This window comes from Sceloporus occidentalis, unplaced genomic scaffold (assembly GCF_023333645.1).
Source record: "Sceloporus occidentalis isolate IW3139 unplaced genomic scaffold, rSceOcc1.0.p SCAF_61, whole genome shotgun sequence".
Taxonomy (NCBI): domain Eukaryota; kingdom Metazoa; phylum Chordata; class Lepidosauria; order Squamata; family Phrynosomatidae; genus Sceloporus; species Sceloporus occidentalis.
The window spans coordinates 2,712,569-2,735,021 of record NW_028317041.1 but is presented as its reverse complement, the minus strand read 5'-3'; the positions used below and the strand labels follow the sequence as shown (position 1 = coordinate 2,735,021).

The following is a 22,453-nucleotide window of genomic DNA, read 5'->3' as shown; positions in this document are numbered from 1 at the left end:
CTCTGCACTTAGCATTCTTACATGTACCCAATATTCACACTTCAACCTGTCCTCATTTGTTCTCTCATAACTAATTTCCACTTTTAGAGTTGAAGACCTTTATTTTTCAGCTGATCTATGGGTTTGGAAATTCCAGCCTCACTCTAAAAGGTTCTGGACACCTACCTATTCAGTAAGCACAAATAAGTACAGTATACAGCTGTTCAGGTCATAATTCAAATTGATAGACATAGGAAAAAAATATATAAACGGTTAAATAAAGTGTAGTATAGTACCTTTAAGTACTCAAATACAATCATAGTAGTGAATGAAAAGTTGGTTTAATAGGCTCGTCGTCAAAACGAAACATAAATTATGTAAAACATAACATCTTAATAGAATTTTAAAGCGGTCCATCAAAAGTAAAGTATCTTTCAAATTAACTTATTGAAAATAAATCAGCAGAGTTATAACACAGAGCCATTAAAGTCACCGAAAGAGTCTTTACTTATATGCGTTTCAAGCTTGCAGCTTTTAGGAAAAGACTATAAATATTACTTTGGATTTTAACGTTTAATCATAAAGTTTTATTTACCTGTTCATTGACGGCTTTGAATGACATTAATGTACCCGCTTAAAAAGGTAACAAGTGCCCATTCCTTTAACTGTGCTTCTCCGAAACCTGACAAAGGCTATGTGTGTAAACTTTAATGTGTGAGTGGAAGATATTAGCACAGAGATTGTGTGAGTTAAGAATAGCGATGAACTCTCTCGTTCCACTTTATGACCTTTCATTTAAAGGCAACTGCAATTGTCTGGCATCTCAAGGCCACCGCATAACAAATGTAGGGAATCCGAAGTGCTTGAGACATAAACTTTTATTACTAAATTATAAATAATTTCTATTACTTAAAATGTTCACCTTGCAGGTTGATCTTGATATAACACAAGGGCATCTTCATACCCATATTGCAGCTCTATAAAAGATGAAAAAGGATTATTGCACCCCAATGTGCAAGAAGAGCAGACATTAAACTAAGATGAAAGTGTCTGTCACATTGTCGCATGCATATGTCTTATACCTAAAATGGAAGTTGGTCGTCTCTCACATGTCTACAAAAGAAATGTCACATTGCACCACATTACAGACTATTTGGTCTCCTTATGAACTAATTGATAGCTTCCAGGGTTTATTAGGTTCTAGGCTGATCCTTAAATTAGGGTCAACACCTTTTCATGTTATGTATAGGCCATTAACCCTCTAAAGGGTGGTTGAATACACTATCTGAGGGTAGTTTGAAATGTGTCTTACTTGAAGCTTAACCCCTTAAAGACAATGGGCGGTCCCTAAACCCATTGAAAACCATGCATTTTGAGCCCGTATATGTACGGGCTTTGTCATTAAGGGGTTAACGTTCTCAATGTTTTGTGTCCCTCTACATAAATCTTCAGGATAATGTCCACTACATGAACACTCTATGTAACTTCAGAGTATTGACCGACACATGAATACTCTGTACATTTTTGGGATACTGTCTAACGTGTGAAAATTAGGGATTAATCTAGCCTTGGTGCAGTATTAATCTAAATTTTATTAAAGACAGGAGGCGAGTATTTTGCATTAACCTTCTTTACTGTTAACCTCCAGCAGCAAAACAGTTAACAGAGAAACAATAAAACAACCAATAGGAACACAGGAAACAGTCTATAAAAGTCTGCACCACTAGAAACTCCTCCTCTTTCTTTGCGAAGCTGAAAATGACAGCAACAACATCCCATCAGGAACAGGACAGAAAAAAGGAGGAACAGGGCACGAACACCTCACACCACCGGAGGACGACCTGAAAGACAGAGAACGTGACAGTACCATGCAAAAGACATGCAAAGCATGACACAAAATAAACAGTCACAAAAGCAATAACAGACAACCCCCCGATAACCTCCCAAACATGCAACCATAGTAACACAAAGAAGGGAGGGACAGAACAAAGAGAAGGGGGGGAAAATACTCGCCTCCTGTCTTTAATAAAATTTAGATTAATACTGCACCAAGGCTAGATTAATCCCTAATTTTATAGCAAGACAGGAGGCTTCGTATTTTGCAATTTTAACGAACCTAAATCAATGCCAAGGCAGCGTGAGCCGGGGCCCGGAAATAAAAGGTCCGGAAAGTAGATTCCCTGGACTAATCCGCTGCCGACAACAGGTCCGAGAGGGAACAGCCGGCCGACAATGCCGCGGAGGCGGCCGCGCCACGAACCAAGTGCGCCCCAAAGGAGCCCTCAACGCCAGCCAAAAGGAGAAGCCAACGAATCCACCTGGAAAGAGTGGGGACAGAGACCGGGCGAAAGGGACGCACGTAAGAGATGAAGAGCGGACCTGAGAGGGACGACCGGAACGGAGCCGACCTGGCTAGATAAGAATGGACACAACGGGCCACACAAAGGAGTGGCCGCTCAGGAAAGTAAGGGTAATACACCGAAGAGGAGTAGGACTTCGTCCTACGAGACACCGGAGACCGAGACACCGTCGGGGAAAAAAGAAAAAGAGGACACGTCAAAAGCACAAACATCAGACACCCGTCGAAAGGAAACAAGACACAGGAGAAGAGCCGTCTTGGCGGAAAGCTGACGGAAAGACAAGCCATCGTTATCCGGCCAATCTTCCAAAAAATGGAGAACCCGGGAGACATCCCAGAAGGACTGATAACGAGCCTTCGGGGGTCTAGAGAGCCGAACACCTCGAAGGAGACGACAGACCGCCGGATCCTTACCGACACCCAAACCCTGCACCGGAATGTGAGCAGCTGAAATGGCCGAACGGAACAAATTAATGGTGCGGTAGGACTTGCCCATGGAGAAAAGATGGGCCAAAAAGTTAAGGACCGCCATCACAGGTGCAGTAAGGGGATCAAGGTATCGAACCAGACACCAGCGACTCCAGGTGTTCCAAGCCTGGAGGTAAGATCTCCTGGTGCCTTGGGCCCAAGAGACCCAGAGCAGGTCTCTAGCTGACTCCGATAAGCCCGGCACATGCCAGGAACCCCGAAAACTGACCAAGCCACCAGCGTCAGACGATCCTGGAGGATAAGAGGATGAGGGTTCCCCTCCGGATCCCGAAGCAGATCCCAGGTCGAGGGAAGGATCAGAGGATCCGCGCACGACAGTTCCAGAAGCAACGGGAACCACGGCTGAGTCCTCCATAGGGGTGCTATCAAGAGGATTGAGACACCCTGACGACTGACGAAATGGAGAATCCGGAGGATCATGTTGAATGGGGGAAAGGCATACGCTCCCTGGAGAGGCCACGACTGCAGGAAGGCATCCACCGCCGAGGACAGCAGATCTGGGAGCCAGCTGAAGAACGCCTCGGTCTGACGATTCGACCGGGACGCGAACAGGTCCAGATGGAGAGGACCTCGACAAAGGTGGAGAGAGTGGAACACGCTCGGCAGAAGGCGCCAGTCGCTCACGTCCCTCCAATGTCGGGAGAACCAATCTGCCACAAGATTTTCCTTGCCAGGCAGATACTCCGCCCGTATGGACAAATGATTGTCCAGGCAGAACTGGTAAAGCTCCTTGGTGAGCTCTATGAGGATCCTGGATCTCGAGCCCCCCAGCCTGTTGATGTAGCGGACGGCGGAGACGTTGTCCATGCGCAGCACCAGTGAGCAATGGGTGACTCCCTTCATGAAGCTGCGAACCGCGAACGAACCGGCGATGAGCTCCAGGCAATTGATATGGAGATCGCGCTCCTCCGCAAACTGCTCCCCAACCAGACAGGCTTGCGTCGGAGTCTAAGACAAAATCTGGGCTTGACCCGAAAATGGCACAGCCGTTCCATGCGTCCATGTGGACCAACCACCAATGGAGTTCTAACCGGGCCTCGTCCGACAGGGAGATCATCGTGTCGTCGGAGGCCGACTAGCGAAGATGCCTCGTCTTCAGATGCTGAAGGGCCCGATAGTGGAGAGGGGCCGGGAATATGGCCTGAATGGATGCGGACAGCAGGCCAATAACCCTGGCGAGGTTCCTGAGCGAGACCAAGCCACCGCGAAGGAGCCTGCGGATCTCCTTCTTGATCACCAAGACCTTGTCGCGGGGAAGTCTGAGGACGGACGCCACCGAATCCACCGAGAAACTGAGGAACTGAACGGTCTGTGTTGGGACTAAAACCGATTTGGCCTCGTTGATGACAAAACCCAAGTCCTGAAGCAGGTGGACCGCGAGGTAAGTATCCCGACGCAGGGACTCTATATCCGGGGCCATGACCTTCTCTAGGAGGGAGGAGAGCTCGAAGTGCACCAGGGATGCGGCGTCGCGAGACAGCCTGGGGAGAGGAGGGAGAGAGGCTTGCCGAGGAACAGAGAGAAACTCGAGACGGAAACCCTCCACAGTCTGAAGGACCCAAGGATCGGACGTGAGGCGAGACCAAACATGGAAAAAACGGGCGAGCCGACCCCTGACAGGAATGTGAGGAAGAATAGGAAACAGTCTTACCTGAGGCTGATCTTCCCCTGGTGGACGAAAATCCTCTGTCCCTGGGGCCACCTCTGGAGAAAGGAAGCCGGTAGTGGGAGCGGTAAGCTTTGGAGGCACCCAGAAACCGGGGTCTTGAGCCAAATGAGGCCGTTCTGCTGGCGGCACGACCCCTCTGCCGGCCAGCTCTGGAGGAAAAACGATTCCCTGACTGGAAAACACGCCTCATGTTAGTCTGGGCCTTGGTGAGGGAGGTGAACAAGTTCATATGTTGGCTCAAAATAAAAAAAAATAAAAATTAATTTCTCGCCAAAGAGTAGACCCTTGGCTTCAGCGCCCAGCTTCTTAGGGGCCAATTCGGCCAACTTGGCATCCAGCTTAAATAACGCCGCCTTGCGTCGTTCGGAGGAAATAGCGCAATTGGTGTTGCCCAGAAGACATAAGGCTCGCTGAGTCCAGTCGCGAACCAACTGGGGGTCCAGAGGAGTGCCGTCAGTTATGGCTACGTCAGCCATTTGGAAGACTTGCGTCAAAGGGCCCGAAACGTCTAAAAGTTTGTCTTGTGCTGAGCGCAAAACCAGCTCAATGCCCTTACGAGGGTCTTTACCGTTCTTGGTAAGGAAAGTCACGAAAGTCTGGTCGAACTCGGGGGTATGAAGGACCTTATCCTTGACGGTAGGACGAGGGCACTCTGAGCAGAGCCGTTGACGTACGTCCTTGTCTAGAGGACGGCGGATCCAGAACCGCAAAAACTCGGCAATGTGCGCCGAAGGAGTCCACTCTGAAGAACGAGGGTGGCGAAGGGCTCTGGGATCAAACAACGGAGTGCCGAGGTCATCCGTAACTTCAAACGGTTGGTCGGGAGCGCTGGACGGGTTGAGCGGAATCTTGGGAGGATCGGGAGCAAAGTCCTGTTCCCGGGCAGGGGAGGCCAAACCAGAAGAGCCAGCGCAGTACTCATCCAAGACCTCGTAGTCTGTGAGGTCCTCAGTTGGGGAAATCATGGGAAGGACCGAACTGCGGACCTTTTTCAATGGAGCCTTTCCTTTAGCTGATGTTGAAGGCAACTCGCTCCAGGTACGCTTCTGTGAAGCCGCAGTGCCCGCGGGGGAAGACGAACCGCCCGCGTCTGACTCCTCAACCCCGGTAGGGGAAACGATAGGAGGAGCTGGGCGCGCAGATTGGAGCGTCTCGAGGGCGGCAGGAAGCGACGCAGCCAGTGCGGAGCGCAGCCAGGCCTGAACGGCCGCCGGAAGTTGGTTTTGCAAATCTTCGGCCATTGTACTCCAAGTGTGTCTAATGGGAACACAAAACGACAAGGAGTGAGTAGGGGTAAAATCCAGACACAGGCCAAATAACCGGGGTTCACCCCTACGGTAAAATGCAACGCAAGGTAGGTGCCGTATCCCCAATAACGTGCCCGGAGGAGTGGGGTTCACCACGCCTGATAACTGCAGGGGGGATACTCGAGCAGAGATTAGAAGGGGTCACCCTGTGAGCCAAACTTAGCAAGGGGGTCACCCCAGAGAAAAAGCCTGAAAGGGTTCATCCAAAGGCACTCAGAGGCAAGGCCATAACAGTGATAGGCAGTGGGGGTTCACCCATGGGGAGGGTAGCAGGGGGTTACCCTGAAATCAGATCCCAACTTGATGAGGTGAGCACAGATTCACAATGTTTTGTTTGCCTTGTGTGAATGGGTAAACAGAAACTCATATGCAGAGCTTGGCGAATTTCCAGACCTATAGGAGCAAAGTCACCTAAAACAAAGAAAACAACCTAAAGGAAAAAACAAGCAATTCAGCCGATAAGGCCCAAAACCACAAATGGCGATGCGCTGCGTGGTGAAGGACGCCGGAAAAGGCCGGGGCCACCACCACGCCACGGACGAAGAAAAAACGAAACCCCGCGGACGAGGCAACAAACGGGCCGTCGAGCGGTAATATACAGGCCGCGACGCGGCCACAAACACGGTCGCCACGTGGACGCGGACCCAACCTCCGCGCGGGAAAACCGGGCCGAGGGAGACCGCCGCTCGGAAGACGGCAGGCCGCCGCGAGCGAACGCGGCAGAAAAAGTAAAAACGCGGCAGGTCGCCGCACGTCAAAACGGCAGGCCGCCGCGCATCAACGCGGCAAGCCGCCGCACATACACGCGGCAGGTCGCTGAACGGAAAACATGCGGCAAAGACGCCGCGTAAAGGAAGGGGAACGAAAAATAACCGCCAGATGGCGGCCGAGGAAAAACCCAAAGGGCGAGAGCCCACAAGGCCTGACAGACAGGCAAACCCGAGGTAAGGGAGAGGAAAACAAGAGAGGGCACCGAGATACCCGCAGGGAAGGGAAAGGCAGCAGAGGGGGAAAAGGTAACCCACAGCTGCAAAGGTACCAAAATAAAATAAACTCACAATGAAATAAAATTAAATATCAAATATCAAATAGTACCTAGACACTATAAGAATATAATGGAATGTTCTCACCTGGAGGTTAAGCAGCAAAGAAAGAGGAGGAGTTTCTAGTGGTGCAGACTTTTATAGACTGTTTCCTGTGTTCCTATTGGTTGTTTTATTGTTTCTCTGTTAACTGTTTTGCTGCTGGAGGTTAACAGTAAAGAAGGTTAATGCAAAATACGAAGCCTCCTGTCTTGCTATAAAATTGTATTGCCATTAAAACAAACAAAAAAGCTTAAGTAGTATGTCAATCATTTTTTAAAATCAGCCTTCTCAGCCCTCCTCAGTGACATCTAAATTGATAGCCTTCTCCAGTGACATCGTCACTTACACAATCCTACATCAATTCACTACATTGGATCTTAAATAATCAGATATATACTGGCTTTTTACATGCTATAACATGTCTCTTTACTTCAATAAACTCTTAATGACGTAGGATGTTCCCAAAATAAGTTTGATTGCCATTACCCAACTTTAGTGTGGAGATTTGGTTATACAAGTGGGGGAGTGTGTATGGGGAACAGATACATTTATATAGTTAGCAGAAAGGGACACGTGATAGGAAGAGTGAGGTAAAATGGTGAAAATTATTTCACCATTTATTCAGAGAGTGCTCTGAAAAATACCCCTTGTCTTATATTCAAGGTCGTCTGACTATAAGACTATGATGCAGATCCCCCGCAGCGCTGCATGGAACCTGGATCCCTTTCTCTGGCAGCTGGTAAACGTCCGCGTGATGCACACAGACAATCTCCACTGCTGCCCGGCACTTCTGCATTGGTAAGTCTGGGGGGCAAACTGGCATATAGGGGGTTTAGGGCATATCTTGGGGCAGAGTGGCATATAGGGGGTATAGGGCATATCTGGAGGCAGAGTGGCATATAGTGGGTATATGGCATATTTGTGGGCAGAGTGGCATACAGGGGGTATAAGGCATATCTAGGGGACAGAGTAGCATATCTGGGGGGCAGAGTGGCAAGCATGGGGGCAGATGTGCATAACTGGGGGGCAGGTTGGCAAATAAAAGAAAATAAAAACAAGAAATGCATTTTTCTCAATCATAGTTTTTATTAAATATGAAAATAGTTTACATGTTAATTAATATTTACTAGTTAAACTTTTTTCCTATAGGGTAGTCTTATATTCAGACTTTTTCTTTTTTTCCCTAAATTAATATTCAAATTTTGCGGGGTCATCTTATAAGCAAGCAAGTACCACATATGAAGTGAATCTCTGATTAGATATATATAACACAAAGAGGGAAAGGGATAGAATAACTGGCTAATATGTTTTAAAGAAAATGTAAGCAGGGAGCTTACTGATGCCAGCTTCACTCTGTTTGAAAATGAATGCATAAAGCTTTGAACTTGTGCTTCTAGAATATACATGCCCCCTAGTGACCAGTCTCCATAAAGGATCTTTATGTGTGGATTTGAAAAAGGGACTAGGGCTGCAACAACTAATCGATAAAATCGATGATAATCGATAATGAAATTCGTTGGCAACGAATTTCATTATCGATTAGTTGAATCGATTTTTATTGATTATAAAATGAGGGTTTTTTCAGAGCAAACGCTCTGAAAAATACCCCTCGTGTTATAATCCGTTAGTGTGACTCACAGGAGTCACAGCAGCAGTTGCTACTTACAGTTCCTCCCTGCAGTCACTGCCGATTGGCCCGCCCACTTCCTTTTTCCAGTCCCTCCCCGCAATCGCTGCTGGAGAAAGAAAGGGGTGGGGCCAATCGGCAGTGACTGCAGGGACGGACAGGGAGTGAGAAAGGGGCGGAGCCAAACGACCGATTGGCTCCTCCCATTTCTTTAGCATCGCCATGGCTGTGACACTCATCTAACTGTGAGTAGAAAATTAATATTTGGGCTGCTGAAAGTTAGGGGAGGTGGGGGTTAATTTAGGGGCAGTTATAGTTAATGGGGTGTTTAGGGTTAACTTAGGGGCAGTTATAGTTAATGGGGTGTTTAGGGTTAACTTAGGGGCAGTTATAGTTAATGGGGTGTTTAGGGTTAACTTAGGGGCAGTTATAGTTAATGGGGTGTTTAGGGTTAACTTAGGGGCAGGTATAGTTAATGGGGTGTTTAGGGTTAACTTAGGGGCAGTTATAGTTAATGGGGTGTTTAGGGTTAACTTAGGGGCAGTTATAGTTAATGGCGTGTTTAGGGTTAACTTAGGGGCAGTTATTGTTAATGGGGTGTTTAGGGTTAACATAGGGGCAGTTATAGTTAATGGGGTGTTTAGGGTTAACTTAGGGGCAGTTATAGTTAATGGGGTATTTAGGGTTAATTTAGGGGCAGTTATAGTTAATGGGGTGTTTAGGGTTAATTTAGGGGCATTGGTGATTGATGGGGTGTTTAGGGTTAATTTAGGGGCAGTTGTGGTTGATGGGGTGTTTAGGGTTAATTTAGGGGCAGTTATAGTTAATGGGTTAATTTAAGGGCAGTTGTGGTTGATGGGGTCTTCAGGGTTAATTTAGGGGCAGTTTTGGTTAATGGGGTCTTCTCTTCAGGATTAATTTAATGCTGAGGACTGAGGGTTAATTTAATTAATTTAATAAAGTTAACTTAAGGTGCAGTTAGAGGTAAAGGGGGGCAAACTGAGGGGAATCTAAATCCTGGGGGCAGTGAAGATTAATCCTGTATTTATTTATAAAAGTATTGTGTCTGTGAACGAGTCTGCAAATCCTATGAGGGCACTATGGCATATCAGGGGGTTATACGGCATACCTGAGGAGGACGGAGTGACATATCTGGGGGTATAAGGCATATAGGGTATATAAGGGATATGTGGGGAGGGCAATGTGGCATGTCGGGGAGGGCAGTGTGGCAAGCCTGGGCTCAAATATGCATAACTGGGGGGCAGGTTGGGGAAATAAAAACAAGAAAAAAATTTTATTCTGCCGTTTGTTTTTAACATCCTATGTTAATTTATTAAATAATTTAAAATAAATGAAAATTATTTTTTTTTTAATCCGATTAATCGAAAAAATAATCGGCCAACTAATCGATTATGAAAATAATCGTTAGTTGCAGCCCTAAAAGGGACATCAAATTATCATTAAATACTGCCACTACAAATCACATGTCTGAAATGCTGTGTTAGCTTTACACCAAATGTAACAGGACCCAAAGTTAACTTTTGCTTCATCAGTACACAGAATGTTATCCCAAAAGTCTTGGGGGCCAACTAGATGTTTTTTGGCAAATGTGAGAAAAACCTTTGTGTTCTTTTTGCTCAGCAGTGGTTATTGTCTTGCAACTCCCCCATGGATGCCATTTTTGCACAATCTCTTTTTTTTTTGTGGATTTGTGAACTGAGGCAAGTAAGGCTGTTTACATGTTAGTCTGGGTTCTTTTGTGACCTCCTGGATGAGTAGTAGATGCGCTCTTGGAGGAATTTAGGTAGGCTGGCCAGTCCTGGTAAGGTTCACCACTGTTCAAAGTCTTCTCCATAATGGCTCTCACTGTGGTTCGCTGGAGTCCCAGGGCCTTAGAAATGGTGTTGTAACCCTTTCTAGACAGATGTCCATGATTTTGTTTCTCTATGGTTATAGAATTTCTTTAGATCGGGGTAACATATGCTGCTTTTTCAGACCTTTTAGCGAACTTCACTTTGCAAGACAGTCTCTATTCAACTGATGTTTAGATTTAGCAAGGCTGATAGTAATCATGCATGAGGGTCTAGTGATATTTCAATTAAATTTGGTTAATTGGTTGATTTAGTATCCAAGGGGCAGCAATTTTTTTCCATATAGGGCCAGGTAGGTTTGGATAGTTTTTTCCTTCTATACATGTAATCCTCATTTGAAAACTGCATGTGTGTTTATCTTTGGCGGATATTAAATATAGTTTGATGATCTGAAATATTTAAGTGTGACATATATGCAAAAGCAGAAATCGGGGAGGAGGCAAATTTCACAGCACTATAATATGTCTCTATATATGAGCATACCTGGGAACTTTCTGGGTTGGACCTGGAGATTGCCAGGTGAGCGCTGCTCCTCTGGTTCAAGACCCGAATCCTCTGGGTCATGGGAGAGGAGTCTTGACACGCCCCGTTCCCTGCCCATTCTTCATTTAAATGGGGGTGTTCCCCGCTGCCATCAATGTGCAGTCCTGATCGCGTCCCGCAAGGGAAGGCTTCGGGTAGCCGGAGCCCAGAAGTTCCCAGGTATGTATATGAGACATGGGAAACCTTTATGCACCGTCCATCTTCAAATATGGAACATAAAAGTTGACAAAAAAAAAGAACAAAAATCCCCTGTTGGAATATTTGTTTGCTGTGGGTCCCCAAATCACAAGGTCTCTGTTATTGGTTCAACCATGAACAATTCTTGCCATGCCCTAAAGATTTAGGCAATGTTTTCACCCTTTGATTTTGTAATATAACACACATGTAGCATTGTGTTATTCAGGAGACTTTGGAGATTTGTATACAACATCATTCTTTCATTCAGCTAAAATTGGAAAAAAGAAATGATCATAAGAAAAAAAAATTGCAAACATATTTAAAAGTTGTTTAAGCACTGTGTTAATAAAAAAAAAAAAAAAAAAAGACAAACTTCCACTTGTTATTTGTGTAAGACAAACTTCCACTTGTGTTATTGCCCTTTCAGGAAATATATATTTTCATTTATGTTGACACTTTATACCAGTTTGACCATGGACTTTACCACCTCTATCTTGTTTATAAAAAAAACCCAAACAAAAAAACCACTTTTTTTTGTAATATTCGGTATATGTTTACAAACATATACTTAAATCTTTACATATTCAATAAAAATAAATGAGGGGATGTTGTATTTTTAAAACATACTCATGAATCTTGGTAGGTTAAAAAAGATAAAATGGTGCAAAAAGTTATGTTATTGAATTTTAGTACTTTTGTCCCGCTACGCAAAATGATCCCCGGGTCAGCTTCTGATGAAAAGCTCAACTTCTGCCAACTTTTCCCAATGAAAATTTCTGATAATGCCCTGAACTCTTGGTTGTAATATGCACTCTTCACTCGTGGGGTTGTAGGGGGCAATGTACTGTCCCTTTAATTATACTGCGGTTAGTAAACAAAAGAAACAATCCGTTTTAGAAATGAACGTAACTACTAATAAAGCTCGCCTGGCCAAACAATCCCACCCCTCGCCGCCGGAAGAACACGCTGATTGGTTAGCACGAAACGTCATTGTCCTCACCCTCGTGTGGCTCTCATTTAACAGGAACTGTAGAGATTTGCGTTTTATGCAGATTGTCCCTAAGCAGGCACTGTAGAAGGTAGACCGAATAAGAGAGACGCGGGAGGAGGTAAAGAGTAACCCAGCGACTGTAGAGGGTGAGTTTTATGAAATGTGTCTGTCTATAAAATATTCCGTGTAACGCTATCCGGGTGAAGCGTGGAGAGCGCTTGTGACCTATGTTACACCTACACGTGTGATTATACATGTCGTGTGCATAGCGGCTTTATGTAATTAAGGAACCCATTCCTAGGGCAACTGGCGTAATGGCAGAGCAGAAAGAGACTAGTTAAAGTAGAATAAGATTTCTTCTCCGCATAATGTTTCTTTCTGGTTCCTGCGATCACCGTGACGTGTGTGATGAGCTTGTCGCCAGCATCTGTCGCCCACCCTGCAGTTCGGTTTCGTTTACGCGCCAGCAGAGTTACTAGCGTTACCTTTCAATTGCTGATCATATAAGCGCCATGTTCCAAATACGTGTTATTAAAGGGACCCTTAAAGCAGCCAATCAGAGACATGAATCATTGGACCCCCTGAGCTGATGTTTCTACCTCGTTTTGTTTCTGATGAAGCTAAAAATACTCAGATCTTTCATATGCATCCTTTCAGGGCTGGTGCAAGGAGTTTTGCCACCCTAGGCAAAACATAATTTTGTCTCCACCCCACAAGCCCCTCCCCTTTTACCAGTTACTGAATGACTGCAGCCTGCCTGCCTCCCATCAAGTGACCGCGAGCTGTGGCCACGCTTCTAATGAATGACCATGGCTGCCGGCGCCCCCTCCAAGTAGATGGGCGCCTACTTTGTCTATAGGTGGCGGCGGCAGCAGCGGCGCCTCTGCATCCTTTACATATGGCTGTCACGCGCATTAAACTGTCATGTGGCATTAAAAGGTCATGTGTTTTGATGCACAATGGGGTTTATTCCCAAAATGATCAGAACTGACTGTAAAAGTAGGTGCCGGATAATATTAGCAAGATGATACCAAGGCTCAGCAATGGCCGGCTCAGCTATTCTTGTGTTGGAGACTCACGGCTGGTTCTTTGTGATATAGTGAGAAAGCTGATTGTTTGAAATGTTTCACTGCGTCGCCTGGTTTAGTGGAAGAAGATGAAGACTCATCCTAAAAGCCTTAAAACTGCGGCAATCGTCCCAACATCTATTTTTTTTATAGGGACATTTAGGTCACGAGGGCTTGTGCGGCTGTACATCAAGTACTTGGAGTGCAGTCGTCATGGAAACCATTGACATGTTTCCGCTGATTGTGCCTCTAAATAAATCTCTGGCCAAAAGATCCCCGGTTTGCTTTAACTGATCCTTTGTGATGTTGGTCCTTTTGTTAAAGTGCCAGATGTTTGAATCTGTGTTTTGTACAGTTGTCTATCATAGGAGATCAGGATGAGTATGCGGAAGCAGACGCCAAGTGACTTCTTGAAGCAGATCATCGGGCGACCCGTGGTTGTTAAGCTGAACTCTGGAGTTGATTATCGAGGTAAAAATGTTTTGTTGGGACTTAACTGAAGCATATTTTGGGATTTATGTTTTTGTGGCATCACCACTTTTTTTTTTTTTTTTTTAATGAAACAAACAATAGCATGTGTGCCCCCGTCCTTTTAAATATATCGCTACATTCGATATGCCAGTAAGTGAAAGTTTTTAACTGTACTAACTCTCCTTCTGTATTAAATGTTCCTAATGCATATAGTACTCTGTATTAGAGGACTGCATTGGGATGCGGGCAGTCTTGTTGGCGTTGCGGGCGGTCAGGCACTGTACCTGCGGGTCCCGTAATCCCGTGCAGTCCCGCAAGGCTGCCTTCGCGCTGCTCCCTCACAGCATCTCTTCTCTTGCTCCGCCCAGGAACACAGCGGAGTCACGTGATGTGACGTCACTTCCCGTGACTCTGCTTTGTTCCTGGGCGGAACAAAAGAAGAGACGCTGTGAGGGAGCAACTCGAAGGCAGCCTTGCGGGACTTCACGGGAAATCTGGAGATGGTAAGGAGATGGGCGTGATTGGCCACATTTGGAGTGGGAGTGGAACACACATGTGGTGGGAGTGGACAAAAATATCAGCAGGAGCGGGATTAAAAAAGCAGTCCTGCGCAGGGCTCTACTCTTTATTAACAGATAACGTTTATGGACCCATCAATTTCTATGCATTTACCTGACCTCCCCTTCTTGTTGTTGTAATCTTTTTCTTTGCTTGTCATTCTCTGCTCTCCTAGACAATTAATGAGAGGTTATTAATAAAGAGCGCACACAAACAGAAGTGTTATTGCTGTGCAGAAATATTGTGTTGCTTCTTTGTTCTGCTTCTCTGTGTGACCTCAAGCGACTTCGTAGTGTGCGCTTTTTTTTTTTTTTTTTTTTCTTTTTGATTATTTGCGCTTTGTTGTGTTGTGAGTTTTTGTGTACTTCAGAAATATAGACCAAAGGGTTTCCCATCATAGATTCCGTGTGCTCTCCACTTACAGATCTCTCTATTTGCAGGTGTGTTGGCATGTTTAGACGGTTACATGAACATTGCTTTAGAGCAGACAGAAGAATATGTCAATGGGCAGCTGAAGAACAAGTACGGGGATGCATTTATTCGAGGGAATAACGGTAATTTCACGTAGTAATTTATGATGATTAAAACTAGTTTGGATGATATTTTGGACCAAAAAAAGAACCTCACCAGAATTATTGTTTCTATGTAATGTGGGTATGCCATAATTTTCCATAAAAGATAGTATGTATCTTGGACAGGTGCTAGCTATCTGATATTTACCAACCTTCAGGAATACCTTATTTTTTTGCAGCATAGCTCAATTAGATTTTTATTTTCAGCAGTAATAACTTCCAGTTGCAAAGGAGATTAATGTCCTAGCAGGTTACTATTATTATGTGGACACACACACACAATCAGTACAGATTTACCATCAGGCAGATAATCCAATCACATGCATGTGTACATTTAAAAGCATGTTTTCATGTGAGATTAACATCAGTTAGATATCATTTTGAGCGCTTTGATATTCATTACAAGCCAGTAAGCCATGGATGGTAAACTCAAGTTGCCGGGCAGCAGCCATTGGTGAACTAAATGACCAGTGTTTTCATGTAGCTTAAACAAGGTCATTAGTAAAACACACATTGCTTGCCTCGCTGATGTCTGGATTTTTGCCGTTAATGCCCTGTAGTTTATTTACATAAGTCTTACCTTATTTTAAACTTGAGGTTACTTCTGGCTGCTCCATTTTTAGTAAATGCAGTACTTCACTAATATAGCCATTAGGAGTGTGTCTTGTAGCCGTAATACATGTAAGTACTGATGCTGCTAGCCTCCTCAAGTGTAATGGTGTGTGCAAACATGGGTCTCCTTTGCTTACTGTGCCAGAGGTATTCCAATTCTACCTCACTGACAAGGACCACGAAAGGCAAAGCATACCATCCCTTTTTTTTGGGTGTTATGCTGAAACTCAACTCATTAGAGTGCTGGAGATTTAAGACCTGTCTGTTTCCGGCTGGGCTAGTCTTTGGTTTGGAAGGCGAGTTATGTTATTAACTCTTATAATTTTACTACGTTAAGAATGCCAACCCTAGCAAATGTCTCTACCGAAAAGTGCCAGGTTGCCCCTGTGTTATGCATATTTCATGAAGAAATCTCGTGACTTGACTATACAGGGCCAATCCAGCAGATGCTCACTGGGTTGGCTCCTCTTGTTGTATAGTGAAGTCAGGGAGTTGGAACAGCAACTTTCCTGCAAACTCTCCTGACAGTTCTCTTTTGTGAATACATTGTGTGTATATATAATTTGTATTGCAGTTAAATATATATTTATTTTTTTTCCTTTCTCTCTCGCTCTCTCTCTCTCTCTCAACAGTTTTGTATATAAGCACACAGAAGAGAAGGATGTGAATAAACATTTGTTTTTTATTATTTTTATATTAAGAGCCAGCTGTAATAATCAGTCGTGTTTATTTTTTGTCTGAATAATGAAACAGCGGTCCCATCGACTTGTTCATCGAACTTTTTTGTTCCTCCAAAAGAAAATAAGTTTGGATGTTAATTGATTTTATTTTATAATGCTGTTCCCTGTATTGTAAAATAAACAGCAATTGCGGAACATTGAGTTTTGGTATTCTGGTTAAGAGTATTCATGAGTGGTACTACAGGTATTGTTAATGTAATTGTTATTGTTGCAACCTCTTTTATGCGCATGTATGTATTTATATGTTTGTATGTGCTGTATAGGTAATGTGTAAAATGTAGCTGCCCCCTCCAAAAACTAGGACTAGGGGTATATTGTGTTTTTGAAATATAATGCATTAAATATTTAGAAGTGGTAATTTAGGAAAGAAGAACTCTTCCTTGAAATAAGTGTCATTCTTGGACATATTCCAAAACCATAATGTTCTATGACTGGTTGTCTAATTATTTGAAGGGCCTAGTCAGTCCTTTAAGGGTTAAATGGGTCTGTTATTGAGCCATTTGTTAATAAATTATATTTGAGTAGGAATTTTTCTTTATACTAAGAGGCTTTTTTTTATGTTTAAAAGACATAAATCATCTTTAAGTGTCATTTTGCACAAATGTATCTCTAGGAATTTAATCTATTGTTCTGTGTAGCGGATCTTCAACAACCATGCTTTCACTGACTGAACTACAGTCAAGTCATCCTCTCCATAGGGAGCACTGACACAACAATCAAGTAAAAGAGTTCCCAAAGGGTCTATTGCATTCTATTCCTCTTATCACCTTTGATAACCCACCACTATGATCATTGGTGCTGTTATCTATAATGTAAGGCTTTAGAGCTAGAGTTTTGTACTGAGTTTAAAAAAAAAATATATATATACATTCCACTGATTATGACAGCATAAGGGGCACTACTTAGTTCCAGGAGACATCCCTAGGTGTATAAAGACCCTAAAGCTATCTTCAGTCATGAGAGGATGGGCCAGTCCCCACTCCCCCAAAGTATGCTGTAATATTAGGCTGCCTGCTCAATGGGTATTACTTGAACAGACCAATCTGTATCCTTCTCTTGACTGTAAAGAGAAAGTCACATATGGATAAAAAAAAAAAATGACATTCAGTTGGAGGGGATGGATAGCTGATTGCAGGCGAGAGACCCTAAAGTGCCACTACATACATGGGCGGTGGCCGGCATCTTGGACTTGTTCTGTTAACTACATATGTTGGTGGTGCGAAAAAGCTTAATATGATGGCATGAAACCTCATGTAGCAGGTGATTGTGTGCCATTACCAGGGACCAATAGGATATTGGGCAATCATAGCACTCGCTCAACTGGTCCCCAGTTTGGTAAGTTGAATAGCGTGGTAGAACAATGGTGTTGTGCCATGACGTCAGGTTCTACAGCAAAATTTTTCTACCAGAATTCCTTTTGCCGACTGCAAGAAAGCACCTCAGAAATGCTGTAGAGTCTGTTGGAAAAAAATATTACGAAGGACAACAGACTACCTGCCAGGCATCTATAATCGGCCAAGGAGAAACGTGTATTAAATACGCTAAACGTGCATGTTATGCAGCGCTCGGGCACACTGGCCTGTGGCATCCAAAAATCAACCATCTCTAAATAAGCAGCGTATTTATAAATAAAAGTTACAAACCCAGCATACTAAATGTAATAACTCATGACTTGACATGAATGTAGAGTTTTCATAATGTAATTGCCAGTGAAATTTTATATATATTACATATTTACATATGTTGCATTTTTTATCAAAGTAACTAGTGGCAATTGTCTCAATGTTTTCTTCGATTTGTCAAAATAAAAAATATATTTGTATTCTAAATGTAGTGGAAATCAAAAGAATGCCCAGTCTGTCACCATACAATTTGTGTGGGTACACTGAAAATGGGGCGTCATTATTGAACAAAATACGGTAAAAACAACTTGGCATACAATATACCCTTTGCCATAAAATGGTGAATTCTTTCTATTTTTGGGACAATACATGGCATGTGTAATTTGAACCATAAATATTGTGTCTTGTGTGATGCAATTGCTGCTGTGTTCCGATATTCAAGAGGCTTCCAACTTAAGAAGACTGGCTTCACGAAAAACAGAGGCTCGGGTTAAGCGAGAACTAAATTATAGTTACTCTTTATGAGACTTTTGTGATAAATATTAAATAGATCGCCTGAACGCAGGACAATACTGTAGGGTATACATGTATGTTAAAAGTTTCCCTTTAAATTGCAATTTTTATACATTTTTTCAGGATTTTAAAAGATGGAAGGGAGTTTGGGGGGGGGGGACACAAGTGAAAACATTGTGTTAAAGTAAATTTTATAGATATTTGTACAAGGGATTAAGACATTGCACAAACACCCCTAGTAACTGTTTATATAGAACACTGGTATGCAGGCACTGACAGCGAGAGGACATTCACGGCACACAAAACACTTAACTAACTACGTGTACACAACTGCCTAATTTTAAATAGATTTGTCAAGTAAGGGTGTTTTTTTTTTTTTTTTTTTTTTATACATTATGTTGGTGATTTAGTTTTTGGCTTCCCACATATTTCACTCCATCTAATACATAATAAAGTAGTACACTTTTGACACTGATCATACAGTAGCATTTGTAGATGTGTTTTTTTTAATACAGCTGCGGGACAACATATTCAATTCAGGAATTATTCATGTAAGCAATGCACTATTGAATATGTACTTGATCTTGGACATCGCTTTGTTACAATTATACAGATCTCTGCACTTCGATCCAGAGTTTGTTTCAAATAAGCATTGGTGGCTTTTAAACACAGTTCGTAAAGTGACCGATATCGTGCTCCCAACAAATCTGTAATGCAACAATGCATGTGACGCAATAACGAAACATGTCTGAATGTTTTACTATGCACAGGCAACCAAAGGGCAGGGTGATTTTAGTGAAACACATATAAAACTACTTAAGGCTGCAGAGAAGACAAGATATTTTTTTGTCATCTGTGATTGTGATCTGAGCCGTCCACCAATCACCTTTTATAAATCATTTGGTTAATGGCCACATGATGTGTAGCAACTTCATAAAACCAATACATTTCTTAACTCTACATAGAAACATGCTGTAGAATATTATGGTAGGTGAAAACCATTGGGCCCATCTAGTCTGCCCACTTTTCCTGTCGTAAGGGATTCAAACCCCTATCGGTCCCTGATCTGGTCCCATGGTGAAGATTGCCGTGTGTATATCCTTTGAATTACCTACCTATATAATTTTTTTAGACTATAAAAAGCAGAGGACCTCTGAAGGTTGATGGCAGAGTGGATGTATTGTGCGGATGTGTTAACGAGGACATGGAGGACAAAACCTTTCTATGTAGAATACATTTTCAATCATGGCAGGAAGCATCCTCTATTAACATTGGGTAAGCACACATATGTAAAAAGTCAGCCGTTCAAGTATAATTATGTGTCTGCTGGAGACCTGATCAGGAGACCATTCAATTCTGTGTTGAAAGGTTATGAAAATTGTTTTAAGCACACAGTAATTAACAGAATGAAATGATCTATATAGAAGGACATAGGACAGTAAAGGATTCTTTCCTTCACACTTTTGTATACTCAGTGTAACTAGAAACTACTTATTTTGTGAGTCTATACCAGACATAAGACAGGCAATTTGATTGAAGCACTTGCCAGAACAGGTAAGTGACAGCTGTCATAGATCCCTTAAGAATGGTGAGTATTGAGATGTGTTGTGTTTGGTAAAGGGAAAGGGGAATTTGTACTTCTGTTGTAGCAGGATGAGCCTTGTGGGGACTTAGAATCTTTTTATTCTTCCAAATCCTACCCCGCTGGGCTGTTGAAAGCACAATACACATCCCAACAGAGAGTTAGAGGATGTTCCGGCTCATTCATTCCACATAGATATTAGGTTTTTGGTCTTTATTGTTTGAGTCTGTCACTCACGAGGGTGATTTTTGTAAAGAACAAGTGGGAAAATAATCAAATTAGGCCCGTCTAGCGACAACATAGAGGCTAGGATGTCATGGGCACTGCACTGGCTGTGACAGCTGTTGCACATCGCATTAGAAAAGTGAGAGGAAAGGATGATGTGAAGGATATGTCTACTAGTCTCCAGCAGATACTGCGTACTCTTGGGGTCTGCAAGCAACCTGATTGACCATGCTTCCCATGGTAAGTGCATTGCATGTACTGTTTGATGTGTGTTACATAACAATTGTCTGCTTGTAGTTGCATGTACACACTTGATATTCATGATATTCATGCTATGGGTCTATATTCAATAAGTCGGTACATACACAAGACATGTTCTGAAAGCACACTACCTACTGCCTTTAAGTCCTTATAGTATTGATAATGATAAATGGACTATTTCTTAAATACTGATCATTTCCATGTTTTTATATTATTTTATGCTGTATTTGTGTTGTCAATGTGTATCGTGCTTTGCACAAAACATACACTTATACTGCCTGGGTGACCATAGTTTTCTGAAGCTCCACGTATAATTGCGTAAAGCAAAAAATCAAACAGATGTGCTGTGATAGAGTTTGTGTTACAACACGAGTAATACTCTGATAAGCTGAAAGTCCACCATTCACGAAGAAAAAAATAGGTGAATATTGTTATAGGGGAAAAATTTTTCTTTCATTGTGTGTAAATATTGTGTGATTATAGCAGATAAGGAATGTATATGAAATTTTCCCTGTGCACAGCTTCCTAGCTGGTTGCATTGGGAGATCCATCTACTTGAGCGATTAGAAATCACTGAATTCACGACTGAAAATCTCAAAATATATGGAATTGCTGGAATTGCAAGTAGGGAAACTGAAACCTTCATAAACTTCTGTGAATGGTATTAATCACACTGATATATGCAGATAATCAAAATCAAAACTGGGTTATTTCCATGGTGACCAGACATGTAGTTAAATCGTAACTTGCAAGTCTATATATATACTATATACTATATATTCAAACTCCACTTGTCTCCTAAGATATATGCAGGCAGGGCCAGGAACCAGTTTGCCAGGGAGGCTGTTTTCAGTCTTCCAGAAGGCAATGTTACCTGGCTTGCAGGACTTGTCCAGCTCAGCCCACAGGGTGTCTGTAAATCTCTTGTATGTAAAAGCCACCAGTGAATTGTGTGAGGAAGGTTTCGATGATCAGATGTGGGGCGTCTTTGTAAAGTGGAGATTTTTACCATGAAACTATATGGAATTAAGGAGTGACATGTCTTGGCACTGTTCCATTCTCGGGGTAGAGAAGAGTGTCAATCACCATGGCCATTTTGGTGAAATGTATGAATAGTAAGCTGAAATGGGGCAATTTAGGAATATATGTTTGCTAACCAGATGCACTCTCACATTAAACAAAGCAAAAATTCAGCGGATACCATTCGAAAAACACCTATCTAAGATACCTAAGACTCTCACATTGTGTTGGTTATTCCTGTCTGCCATCTGTTTATATGAAAGTAGTCTTGGAGGTGAGCTGCTGGATCAGGCTTGACAATGCATTTGGGAGCTCAGCCTACGTGTGGGGTCTTTTGGGGCATTTGCGTCCCCTCTACTGTGAAATGATGCCATCTTTAGGTAGCTGATTTAAAAAATATGACACTAGAAGAGACTCCCTTCTGCTTATTTTAGACTCATTTTTCATAAATGTAAAGACACTTGGCATCATGGGTGACTACAAAAGGAAATGTAAATACATATATTTATTTTAAGAAAGAATAACATCTCAAAAGCCCAGCAACCCCTAAATGTAGCTTTCCTGTTTGCCTGCATTGTCTAAAGAAATACAGTGAATGCGTCCAATAAATACTGAGAATGATTTTTCTTGGACTACAATGTATCACCAATTCCTACTCTATTGTAACAAAGAAAATCTTCACATTTTTACATATAAAGCTCTAGTGACATCTAGTTTCCGGTGCAGGATCTTCGCCTGCAGTGCAGCCTGTTACTGCCATTGTCTTTGCACGGAATGGGATGCTAAGATAAGACAGAACGGGTTAAGGTTGCTGCTGTTAAGGAAAGTACATTGCTGCACTGAATGCTTTCTAATTGCCTCCAGACATGCCACGTTAAGCAGAGAGATCCCGGCTCCGTTATTGGCACACACCCTAACTAGACATAGCCCTCTGCCGGCATGATGTACAGTTGGCTCTGCTGTGCCCATCACAGTGCAGTGACAGGTAAATGGCTGCTAGTCTTGATGGATGAACGTACTGCAAGCACTTGGCTCTGCGAACACACAGGCTTGGGATCTTTTTCATTTTTATTATTGTTGGCAGCTAATCCGAAAGTAAGGCATACGGCAGCA

General features: G+C 43.0%; 1 protein-coding gene across 1 annotated transcript; it reads left to right on the top strand.

The window, feature by feature from the left end:
* The first annotated feature begins 13,541 nt into the window (after positions 1-13,541).
* On the top strand, positions 13,542-16,044 carry LOC149287408 (U6 snRNA-associated Sm-like protein LSm6). Its single transcript, XM_089492939.1, has 3 exons — positions 13,542-13,635; positions 14,634-14,747; positions 16,010-16,044. The coding sequence occupies exons 1-3, from the start codon at positions 13,542-13,544 to the stop codon at positions 16,042-16,044; spliced, it is 243 nt and encodes an 80-aa protein (XP_089349065.1).
* The last annotated feature ends 6,409 nt before the right edge of the window (positions 16,045-22,453 follow it).